The sequence below is a fragment of the Crocodylus porosus genome, unplaced genomic scaffold (genome assembly GCF_001723895.1).
Source record: "Crocodylus porosus isolate Cpor-Errol unplaced genomic scaffold, CroPor_comp1, whole genome shotgun sequence".
In the NCBI taxonomy this organism is placed as follows: Eukaryota; Metazoa; Chordata; order Crocodylia; family Crocodylidae; genus Crocodylus; species Crocodylus porosus.
Genome location: NW_017728927.1, coordinates 13,932,658 through 13,945,129, shown reverse-complemented (window position 1 = coordinate 13,945,129; position 12,472 = coordinate 13,932,658). Strand labels below are relative to the sequence as shown.

Here is a 12,472-nt window from a genome sequence, read left to right as displayed (position 1 = left end):
GCTGCCTCTTTCTTTTCTGCACCAAGAGGAGGGTGGAGAGGGACACAATGCAATGCCTAAAATCCAAATTAAAAACAAAAAAAATCTGAATTAAAAACAAAAATATCCCCCAGCCTCTGTCATTTTTGCTCCCAGCCAGAGGCTTGGCTATGCCTCATCAGCCAGCCACACTCTCCCTCCCTTCACACCATGGCTTTCACACTCTCTTGCTCCGTCCCTCCCATGCACAACACCCCTTGTGCTCACAGCCTGTTCATAGCACATGGGGGAGGGTCTAAAAGAAAGGTGGGTGAGAACATAGGGACAGAGTTACTGGCCCTACACAGCAACCAGGAAAGCACTGCTGCACTTCCAGATGCAGAGCTTGTGACAGCCAGCAAGTGGTTAAAAGGACTCAGGCTCCTTAAACTCTGAAGAAAACAAGCTGCGGGTTTGTTCCTATCCCAGCTCACTCCAAGGGGCCGATAGGCAGCATGGGCTGGTGCCAGGCAGCAACAGCTGAACCTTCATCCTCTCTTTTTCTGGGGAAGGAAGGGAAAATTCCTTTCTTCAATCGCTCATCCCACGCTTGGCTCCTAACTCCAGCGCAGGGAGTGGGTGGGTGGCCTGAGATCCAGCCCTCCCTGGAGGGACAACGGAAGCTGCAGAGCCATCCTGAAGTAGCACATTTGTGAAAGCCAGAGGCCCCAGGACCCCACTGCCTCTCAGCGGCTCATAATTGTTCAGGGCTCAGGGTACAGAGAGTCTCAGATGGTTCCTGCTACCTCTCTCAAACCCTACTCTGGTCTCCAAGAAACACATGGTCAGGATATTAAAGCCTCTCCCTCAACCTCCAGCCTTTTTGCCTTGGTCTCTGGAGCCTCCCCTCCCAGGCAGGCAGAATCCTTGTTCTGACCCCAACAAGCAAGTCAACATCTGCCCTACAGACACCTTGGGGACAAGAGGGCCACCATCCCCACAAAGCCTCTTTGAGGCATGGAGCAGGAGCAAGTCAACTCAGAGGGGACAGGAGGAGGATTCCTTGTAGCAGTATTCCTACTAAATAGCCAGCAGCAAGGAAGAGCTCAGTCATCCCTTTATTTTTCTGGGATAGCTCCCATTCTCCTGCCCTCACCTGGTGACCTCCACCATCTCTGAAGGCCCTGACATATCACAGCTACTTTCTACCTGAAGCCAACTCACTGCCAGGGCCAGGCTGGGGTTACAGGATTATTGTCCTGCCTCCTTCTTCCCCACTACCCCAACCCCACCCCATTATACAGTGGCAATCCCAGGAGCACAGCCCTAAAAGATGTGGATTCATGGAGCATCAATGCACACTGCCACTAAACCACCAGGCTGGCCTTGTTCTCAACACCACATTCAAGGCTCTTCTCCTTCTGGTTACAGTTGTGGCTGTGGCCATGTCAGATGCAGGGAGCTGAATGAAATGTGGCATTTTTTAAATGACTTTCATCCAAGGATCTTGGCAAGCAGCATAGGAAAGCTTCCCCCTGCAAAAGGAACCACTGAGGATGGAGCAATTCATAGTATGTTGCACTGCACAAGCTGTTCCCCATTTTCATTGTTAATGGAGGGCTGGCAGAGCACTCTGCTCCGCATAAGCCAGACACAATGCAGGGGAGCAATGGGGAGCAATGCAGTGGCTCCCCTAAAAAACCTAGTTCCCATACACGGGTATCAATACACAACCAGTAAAGAAACCTGAATGGCTGCCGGGTACTTTAAAATAGCCAGATCACTTTAGCAACCACTTTCAAACAGCAAATTAGATGTATACAGAATGAGCCAAAGGGGTTGGAAGCACATCATGCTCAATGTAGTTCATGTGTCAGGTTTGCTAGTTAACTGGAATCTGATCTATGCACGGGTAAGCATTCAGAGCACACCATGCTACAGGGCAAAACAGTCCGGGACAGAGCAGGTCAGGGGTAATAACAGGCATAAAAGGGTTAATGCCACTTACCAACTTGTTGTTCTCATAGACATTCTCTTTGCTGAGGGAGTTGAAGTTTCTGCAACACAGAAAAAGGAGATCTTTTATTATTTTGGTGATCTAGAGCGGCCTGCCTCAATGCCAGCTTCCCACGCCCCTTGGAGTCCGATTCACTGGGAGGTGGCCTGGGAGATGAACCCCAGCAGGTTTTATCCACGATTCCAGATGGACAAGGACCTGCAACAGGGAACTCTCATAAGGCCAGCGGTGTTCGGTGGAACCTGCCAGCACAGCCATCTGCGAGAACATTTCTGGCTCACCCTGCCATCCAGTGCCTGCTTCCTTACCCTCAGGCGTGCAGAGGGGGCTATGCCAAGCCCCTGCATAAAGCCAAGGGTTCTGCGGCAAGAGAGAGAGGCGAAGACTTCCTTCATCCCTTCATAGAGCCCTGGCTCCTTCCCCATTTCACCAGACACCTGAGGCCAGACAGATCACAGCATCTGCCAGGAACAGCACTTCCCCAAACAATGGCACATAGGACCCGGTCCCTCCCTCAGACTTGCCAGTCCCTGAACGACTTCCTACATCAGAGGAGGCCCGGCTGTGGTGCTCCCTTCTTCAAGGCTTTGCTCAAATGGTTGCAAATCTCATGAACTTCTTGAGACCACAGGAGTCACGTACATCATAGAAGCAGCTGGTCCAAGTCGGTCCACTTAGACTAAAAAAGCATCAGTCAATCTGGAGATCTCATTCACATCCACCAATGAGGCCACTCAGCCCAGACGCAGACACTAACCTATCTGATTCCAGTTTTGTAACCAGTTGCTTACAAATATAAGAAGTGCCATATCGTGTCAGACCAGTGGTCTATCTAGCCCAGTATGCTGTCTCTAACAGTGGCAGAAATGGATGCTGTAGAGGCAGAGCACTGAATCGGATATCTCTAGGATGACCTATTCCCTATTCAGTATGCTCCTTGGCATCCACTGTAGTCCTTACGCACTGCCACTAGGACATTATGGGGTTGCAGAACTAAAGCAAAATGTTTACAGCAGAGAGGACACATGAATTAATCAGGAGGGTAAAAAGAAGAAATATTTGTGTGATATTTTTTTTGCAGAGTTATAAACCAATTGCTTGGATTTCCTCAAGCTCTTAAGCAGCCTCCTTTTAAAAAAACCCAAAAAAACCACCATCCATTTTTCATCTAACTTCAAGGGAACAAAGCACAACCATATGAGAAATCCAGGATAAAGCTTACTCCCAATTCATGGTACGAATATACAAGTTTGCCCCACAACACAAGATCCTTTGCACAAACTTCACTGAAAATAAGGGATAAGCTGTGTTTCTTATTTACTTAATACAGAATGCGGGTCGTTAAGCACCAAATAAGAGAGGTTTATTAATAAGTGAAAAGCAATGGCCACGTTCCAAAAAGGCAGGAAGATTCATCCTTCGGTGAACAGGGGTTTGAAAACAGCCAATCATTTATTTCAGGTTTCAAAATGATCCAACTACATTTTCTTTGAAATCATTTCCTTTCATCAGTGCCGCAAACTGTCACCATATCTCTGCTCAACAAGTCTAGATCAAGAATGCCTATTTCCATGGCACAGCTGAGCAATCACCCATGGGAACTGGTAAGCTGAATGGAGTGAGAACCAATGAAGAAATCCCAATTATAAAATCAGGCAAGACTTACAAAGCCATTCCCCTCTCTCCTTGTCCAAATGGACTCCTGACTTGGGGCTTTCCTTTTAAACCATTGTCTTGAGGCAGGAATAATGAAAATAATGATAAGGAGTCTCAACACATCATGACACTCATTAAAATCATCCTGCTTCATCCCAGACAAACCAAACAAAACCATCTTCCTATTATCAAGAAAGGGTATTTTAGTGCCTAAAGGCTTGTCCAACATCTCTCCCTATTACTGAGTTTGTCCAATAAAAGATATTACCAAATGCATCTTGTTTCTTGCATATTCCCTGGACCATTACAGCTACAGCAGCACTATAGGACTACTGTACATCCGCCTACCATTCATGTCCCTGGGACAAAGAACATGGGTGGCCCATGGGTACAACTTTAACACCCCGCATGCATGGGCAGTTCTATACCATGCAAGATGCCAGCATGAAGAGCTAGCTCTCCCTTCCCTGCAGGCTGTTTGCTACTCACAATCAAAGAGCCGCATGGATAAATTTAGGTTAAACACTAAAGGGAAACTTTCCCTAACAGCAGAATCTGTCAGACCAGATTAATCCCCCAAGGGGAGACTTATCACTTGAATCATTTAAGAATACAATGCAGGGAAAAGTCTGGGCCTCGCAGGCTTTGGACAAGATGACCTAACAGTTGTTTTCCAACTCTGGTCTCTGTTTTTAAGGACACACAACATAGGTTTTTGAGGACACTGAGAAAAAAGCAAACAGTAGCAGCTTAAGCATAAGGTCTTTTTGCAGGGAGTCCAGGTAGGCTGGACCGGCGATGGAAAGGCACTGCAGCACTGGGACAAATCCAGGCTTTGCTCTGTATCGTTCAACCTGTCTAGGCACAGCTGTGGGGCGTGCACAGAAATTACCAGTGCCAGAGGTTTAAAATAGTGCTAAATAAATTAAATTTCAGTCTCAGCTATGCTTTGTCCCCACTGCTTCAATCCCTTGCATTTTTGGATACTGCAACACTAAGAGTAGATGAATCAAATTTGGGATGGAAGCAAGAGGTAAAAAAAGTTCAGGTCTCTCTAATGAGGGGCATTTAAGAAATCTCCTTCAGTTCTCTCTGAACAGAACCTGTACAGTCAGGTTGGCTGCTGTTTCCACCTTAAGACCCCCCACAGTTGTTCGTCTCCCTATTGCAGAACAGATCCCTCATCAGCTAGTCACACGAATTAGATGACATATAATATTTCCTCAGGGAGCTGACTTGCTAATGCTCTTTTTAGTCCGTTATAGCAATTGTCCTCTGGATCAATAGAACCATAATCCTCAGGAAGCAAAGTTAAAACAATGGGAAAACTAAATCAGAGCCTGAGATTTCTCCACTGAAGAGACACAGGCAATTCTGTTAATGGGGAGGGTGGAGAAACATTTGTCCGGCCCTTCAGGAAATCCTGGGATGGCAAAAGAGAACGAAAAGGAGTTTGTATGGGAGCCTGTACCCACAGCTTCTCCTGAGGGCACAAGCTCTTCCCTGAGCAGAGAGGCAGCCTGTGCCCCTGCGCCGCATGAGCAATCTGCTGCCACAGCCCTGCCGCCTCCACGGGGCTGCAGCTCGTCCCGTCTCAGAGTCCCTCCCCAGCACAGGTGTTTCCTTAGGAAGACTCCCGGCTGCTCCTTCAACTCAGCCAGCGGATCTACCGACGCAGCACGATCCCACAGCTGCTCGCCGCGGCCAAGGGCAGAAGCTGCCCGTGGGGAAGGTCAGGATGACCTTAAGTGGCTCAGCTTTGCGCGTCTTTCTACCTTGTTCCCTAGGAGCAGCAGGTCATGCTCTGTGGAGCCATGTGCCTATAGCAGCACAACCCTTGCGCAGGCCTGCAGATATAAGCCCAGCCTGTTCCACCAGCGGCAGCTTCAGCCTTATGCCACTGCAGACAAGCGGCTTGTGCACACCCACCAGCCCACAACCTTCCCAAACTCTCAACCACAAAGTCACACACAGGCCAGCTCAAGACCATGTAATTGCAGACGAAAGAGGAGCTGCACACTTTCTGCAAAGCTTTACTTTGCCTCAGGCCTCTGAAAAGCCTAGGGCGAGTCCCCTACAGAGGCAGGCGAAGTGCAATTTGCACACCCCTGAACTGCAGCCCACGCCCATCCTCCAGCCTGCAGAGGACAAAAGGTCAGATCCAGAAAGGGACTGAGATATCCAAGTTCTGCCTAAATCCATAACTGTGATCCAGAAAACCCCCCCATATGATTCCTGCCAAACCCTGGAGGCACTGAAAGTCCCCAGAGAGCTCCAGATTTGAGCTTAAAAGTTCCCCAACTACCTGAAGTCTCAGGTCTCCACATACCCAGAAGCCCACGGTCTTGATTGCACCGCACAGCTCAACTCCTACTTCACACAAAAGTCCCGTCGGGATCCATGAATGGGGCATCCCCATCTCTCCCCTGTGGACTCTACTTGGGAGGCGTTCCTCAATCCGCAAAAAATACAGTGGCTGCCAATGCCTCTTCCACCTGCATGTGATGGGATGGTGCCACCCCCAGCCCCTCCTGTTGAAGCCTGCTCAGTTATGGAGAAGGATGCAAAATACAGGAACAGCCCTTGGAGCCAGGACTGCAACCCAGGCCTTCCCTCTCGCAGGTACCCGAGGTAACAAAGAGGCTCCAGTCCTCCTCACTCTTACTCCCTTTCTCAGGGCAACACATCTTCAACTCTTCTAGGTAGAATCAGCCTCAATAGAAAGGGTCGAGAACGACTGCCCGCACCTTTGGACACCCTGACGTCAGGCACTCGGGATACCTGTGCGAGTCCTCTCGGGCAGAGAGGAGTACCAAACGTGTAAGTCTTCCACATCCTGAGTGCACTAACCACAATGCTATCATGAAAGCAGAGGGACTCTTCACTGTTTTAAAAGAAAAGAGTGAGCCCTGCTCACTAGTTGAAGGAAAAGTCACAGGCACTTCCCAAACAGGGAGGGCTTAAGGTAGGAATCACTAGCGAAGGAAGGCATTGAAGACTCAGCAGGGCAGGATTTCAGACCCACCCCATTCTCGGAGTTTCTCTATCACTAGCTCTTGGCAGCTCCACGCAGCACAATCGTGTGTGCTGCACCTTGCACCCCACACGCATGCAAGGAGCCTGGTCACCAAACTCTAGGCTCTGTGCTCTGCTTGGGCCCAGATGCCCAGGAGGCACTGCGATGTTCAGAGCTGCTGTGCTTCACTCCTTTCTTGACCCAGCCCAAAGGGAGTTGGTGTCTGGGAGTGCTACGGCTTATTGATTTCAGTGCTGGCAAGCAGGTTGTTCAGACAGGCTGGGCAAGTAAAAGCAAATAGTCTGGCTCTGTGTACTGCTAAGCAAACTCACCGTGGTTCTCAAACTCCAGGGTAGTTACCCCCGGGCCGACCCGCACACCAAAGTCCGGAGTCCCCAGTTACAGTCACCTGTGTCTGTCCTACAGCACTACCCACTCCACTCCTATCTGCAGGATCTACGTACAGACCCCGCCCTGCTGCCCAGGTTTGCCTGATCTCACTAGCCGATGATAACCGTGCAAACCTTTCCTGAAGAAGTGCAGGCAACACTCAACAGATCCTCAGTTCCAGTCACCTAATGCTACTCAGCCTCTAGTGTTCAAAGGATTTCAGACACATTCAAAATTCCCACACAGGGGAAGTCATGCCATTTCACAACCTGGGAAAGAACAATATCCACAGGCTGAAAGGGAGAAGGAGCGGAAGAAAGAGCTTAATCAAAACCTTGCCAGCAAAACTTCTCCACAACATCTGGAGCTAATAGAGCTAAAGAGAGAGCTCAGTTCCTTGGTTTTCTGATTTACTTTTTGGGATAGACTGTCAGAAACCCCCAATGTGGCCAATGGCATTGCCTTCAGTGGTCGATGCCAAGGTTACAAACACCACAGCTCGTATCTTAGATATCATACCAACAAGGAAAGTTCCCTTTCTCTGACAAGCAATCACTTAATACTCTGGCTTTGTTCCTCAGCCATCAATGAACTCAAGCATCTCTGAGATGCTGTGAAAGGGCATGTTGGGGAATGACAAGAAGTGCTCCTTTGTTGGGATGAAAGGAAACTGAATTTTCCTGTTTGTTCAGCCCTGTATTACTTTTTTTATCAAAGTCCAATCTGCCCTAGAGTCCTGGAGCGACTGGGAAACGCAGTTCTGACCATAAGCAGCCTGCCACGGGCTCTGATAACACAGAACTGACATCAGCTACTTCAAAAGTTATCCTATTCGCCATATGCTCTCTGGCAGGAAACAGGAAGAGTTTTAAAAAAAAAAGAGAGAGAGAAAGATACCAGACTCCAGACCCCAGAATAGAAACAGATTAACACAAAGGTTTGCCGCCTGCTGAAGTGTCCTGAAGCAAGCAGCACCCTTTCCTGCATATCCCACCAGTCCGGAGATGTCATCTGCCTAGGTCGGGAGAGAAAAACCCAGCGTTACAACATTCTCCCTGCTGCTGCTGCTGCTCTGTAAGCGGTCTGCGTGCACAAGCAAGCTCTGTCGCAAGCATACAGTGCTCTCCAAATACCAATTATCCCACTCTAGTTTTACTTCCAAAGCCTTGCCCTTAAATCTCCTACTAGGATCTTTCCCAGAAACAGCAGGAGAAATTACTTCGGGCCCCCCGTGATGAACGACACAAATGCATGTCTCGGTGGAGGTGGAACTGGGACTAGCCACCCGGATCACGGACAACAAGAAGTCCTTTTTTAAATACATAGGGAGCAAAAAGAAGGTACCGGGTAACGTGGGGCCTCTGCAAGACATGCTGGGAAATCTGGTCGTCACACCAGATGACAAAGATAACCTATTTAACAATTTCTTTGCCTCCATTTTCCTGAACAGGGACCGGATCAGCCCCCCCACCGGGCCCCCCTCAGGCCCCAGGGGAGGTGCACCCAGGCCAGGGGCCAGGGAGGTTCTCCTCAGGGAACTTCTGGAGGGACTGGATGTGTTTAAAATCAGCTGTTCCGAACGATGTCCACCCCCGAGTGCTGAGGGAATTAGCTGAGGTCATTGCGGGACCCCTGGCACGGCTGTACGAGCACTCGTGGTGCTCTGGTGTGGTGCCAGAGGACTGCAAGAGAGCCAGTGTGGTTCCCATCTTCAAAAAAAGAGAGGAAGGAGGACCTGGGGAACTATAGGCCAGTCAGTCTTACCTCGATCCTGGGCAAGCTTTTTGAGAAAATTATTCTGACACATGTCCACGAGGGGCCGGCAGAGGAGATTATGCTTAGGGGCAACCAACACGGGTTCATTAGCGGCAGGTCCCGTCAGACCAACCCGGTGGCCTTCTACAACCAGGTCACCAAATCCTTAGACACAGGGGGAGCAGCGGACGTAATCTTTCTGGACTTTCGGAAGGCCTTTGACACCGTCTCTCACCCTGTTCTCATTAAGAAACTGGGGGCTGTGGTGTCGACACTCACACAGTCAGATGGGTCGCCAACTGGCTGGAGGGCCGCACCCAGAGCGTGGTGGTGGACGGGTCTTATTCGACCTGGAGGGACGTGGGCAGTGGGGTCCCCCAGGGCTCGGTCCTCGGGCCCGCGCTGTTCAACATCTTCACCGGTGACTTGGATGCCTGTTCAAATTCGCAGACAACACTAAGATGTGGGGGGATGTGGGCACGCTAGAAGGGAGGAATAGGCTGCAATCGGACCTAGACAGGTGACAGGGTGGGCGGATGAGAACAGGATGGGATTCATCACCAACAAGTGCAAGGTGCTGCACCTGGGAGGAAGAACCAGCAGCATACCTACAGGCTGGGGAACTTCCTTCTCATCGGGGCAGAGGCAGAAAAGGATCTGGGGGTCATCATTGACTCCAAGATGAACATGGGCCGGCAGTATGGGGACGCAGTCAGGAAGGCCAACCGCACCTTGTCATGCATCCACAGACGCATCTCGAGCAGGTCCAAGGAGGTGATCCTCCCCCTCTATGCGGCACTGGTCAGGCCGCAGCTGGAGGACTGCGCCCAGTTCTGGGTGCCGCACTGCAGGAGGGATGTGGACAGCATGGAGAGGGTCCAGAGGAGGCCACTCACATGATCCGGGGGCAGCAGGGCAGGCCCTATGAGGAGAGGCGGCGGGACCTGAGCCTGTTCAGCCTCCACAAGAGAAGGCTGAGGGGGGATCTAGTGGCCTGTTACAAACTAGTCTGAGGGGACCAGCAGGCACTGGGGGAGTCCCTGTTCCCCCGAGCACTGCCAGGAGTGACCAGGAATAACGGTCACAAGCTGGCAGAGGGTAGATTCAGACTAGACGTCAGGAGGCGCGACTTCACGGTCAGGGTGGCTAGGATCTGGAACCAACTTCCAAGGGAAGTGGTGCAGGCTCCTACCCTGGGGGTCTTGAAAAGGAGGTTAGATGGACACCTTGCTGGGGTCGTGTGACCCCAGTACTCTTTCCTGCCAGGGCAGGGGGTCAGACTCAATGATCTGCTCAGGTCCCTTCTGACCCGACCAACTATGAAACTATGCACAACCCACCTCCCTGCTAGCAATTCACCTGAGAAACGGTCCAGCATGCTCGAGTGGGCTTTACAAACTCTGTTTTACTGAGAATGTGAAGGAATACCCGGGCCATTAACTCAGAGGTACCTGTGACCACCTACAATCACAACTGCCACCTGTCAAACGGCACGACTTCCTTCCAGCAGCACTGTGCCCTGCTTCATTGCGTTTCTCTGCTCAAATTCACACAAGCAACACGATCAGAGCTGAAAGTCTTATCATTTACAGCCCTGTGCTCATCTGTCTGAGGAGGTCCATATCTGAAATAGGGTTGGTCGCAGCTAGGCAAAAAGCTTCCAGAAGTTGCTGAACAGCAGTTTAGCAAAAACACAGAGAAATCGCAAGGAACATTTTCCAAGTAGCTCTAATGAAGAAGAATATTTAAAATGCATCTGCCCACTGCTCTAGGCAGATAGCCTAAGACTTATACACCACCCGGCAGGACTTTTCAGAGCTGAGCCCCTGCCTGTAATCCCTGAGCATCCAGGTTTGTAATGGTGGGACGTGCAAAGCCAGCCAGGACTTGGCAAGGTTTTTTGTGAGCGTTTGCTGTTCAAATAAACCCCTCTCCCCATGTTTCCCATTTTACTGACTCCAAATAATAGAAAGGAAAGGAAACCTTGGGAGTCATGCAGAGAGCCTCTAAGACAGCAAATAAGGAAATATGGCTGGAAATGCATAGGGTTACACCAGGGCACCTGATCAAAGAAAGGAGAAAAGAGTAAACTTCAGAAAAGGGAGCAGGAGAGTGGGCTGTTACTTATGCTACAGCTGGGGCTACTTCACACCACAGTTCACAGAAATATATGGCGGGGGAAGAGACAGGGGTTGCTTCTTTGGATTTTCATAAGGAAGAACACACCTGTAGGAGAGATCTCCACAAGCAAAACCTAGCCCGCAGAGAGCAAGGGAGGCAGAGCTGAAGGACCTGCGGGAAGCCATAATCATACAACACAAAGCCTGTCCTCCACCAGGTGAATACATCCCTGCTCAAGGCCCAAATCAATATTGCAGGGAAACCTTCTCTGTGCCACCTCACTTCATTCTCCCTCTTCTCCTACCAGCTCCAAAGTAAAAAAGCACCCACAACACCACAGCATGGGCAGCAGGGACATAACCAGACTCCTGGTGGCTCCAGGGCCAACTTTAAGTACTGGGCCCCAATTTGCCAGAGATAATGATTTTTTGTTGTTGCGCTTCGTTTCATTTTTGGGCCCCCTTTCTGCCTGGGCCCCGGGGCGGCCACCCAGGTCACCCATGCCTGTGTCCGGCCCTGATGGGTCCTGCCACGGAAGAGAGACGTGTCCCTCTAAAAAATTCTTGGGACAAGGTGTTAAGCAACTCCAGCCTTCAGGAAACGAGCTTCTGCGCACAACGAAGGCACGGGGAGCGGACAGTACCGTGTCTCATAGGACCAGGCTCTAAATGTGGAAACAAGCAATTTGCAGCCGTCCAGGTGCTGCTAAAATGCTGTCCGGGCCCCTCCTGCCTTAACAAAGAGCTCCTCTGAAAGCAGACACTCTCCCCGTCTCCATGGGGAGGAGGAGAGGTCACACAGCTCTCTCCAAAGCAGCTCCTATAAAACTTCCCCGGGAGAGGAGAAGCCTGCCTGGAAAATCCCAGGGCTGTTTTTAAAGTTGTGTTTTCTTGAACCAGCATCTACTTCCCGGCTAATAAGTGACGGACTTGCCGTTTGGCTCAGCATGGAAAGCAGAGCCTAAGCAAACATTAACTGCCGAAGAAGGAAACATTCCCGGGCCGGTGTTTAAACTGGTTTTGCAACAGAAGGGCCGCGGTTTTAAGTGTTTACAGCTCAGCCACAGCCTTTCCCAACCACAGCAAGAGGAGAGAGGAATAAAAGAAAAATAAACGTACAAATGGGAAGAGAGAAGCCATTTCATGGGGGGGTTTTCAGCTGTGCGCTGGCACGGCGCTCCGGACCCGGCTCACTACCAAGCGGGGCATCCAGTCCAGCACCCTGCCCGGTGCCACACGCCGCCGGGTGCTGCCCGAGCTGCTGCGCTCAGCCCCGGCTGGAGCCGAAACCCGGGTTTACAGACCGCTTGACTGCGGCTGGGGAAGAAAGCAGGCAGCGAAGCCAGGGAGCCTCTCCGGGGCTGCAGGACCGCCCTCCGCCATCCCCCGGGGCCGGTACTCACAGCAGCTCGGGCCGGTGGCGGTGCAGGATGGCGCAGAAGGCCAGCCCGTCGCGGAACGAGGTGGTCATGTTGGTGATGCTCACGTCCCGGTAGCCCTCGCACTGCTGCTTGCACCACAGCTGCAGGTTCTTGATGGCTGCCATGCTCGTGCCCCCCG

At 51.0% G+C, this 12,472-nt stretch overlaps 1 protein-coding gene across 2 annotated transcripts in view; it reads right to left on the bottom strand.

Annotated features, from left to right (window-relative positions):
* The window catches only part of MICALL2 (MICAL like 2), a 39,397-nt gene extending 26,931 nt beyond the window's left edge, over window positions 1-12,466 (bottom strand). The window contains exons 1-2 of one of the 2 annotated variants that reach the window (XM_019542058.1): window positions 12,316-12,466; window positions 1,967-2,015 (exon numbers count right to left, since the gene is read on the bottom strand). In XM_019542058.1, coding sequence (XP_019397603.1) covers window positions 1,967-2,015; window positions 12,316-12,458 — 192 coding nt within the window. In that variant the 5' untranslated portion in view covers window positions 12,459-12,466. Of the gene's footprint in view, window positions 1-1,966; window positions 2,016-10,775; window positions 10,816-12,315 lie in introns of those variants that run through there. The other variant, XM_019542059.1, reaches the window with a different exon arrangement.
* Between the last annotated feature and the right edge of the window lie 6 nt (window positions 12,467-12,472).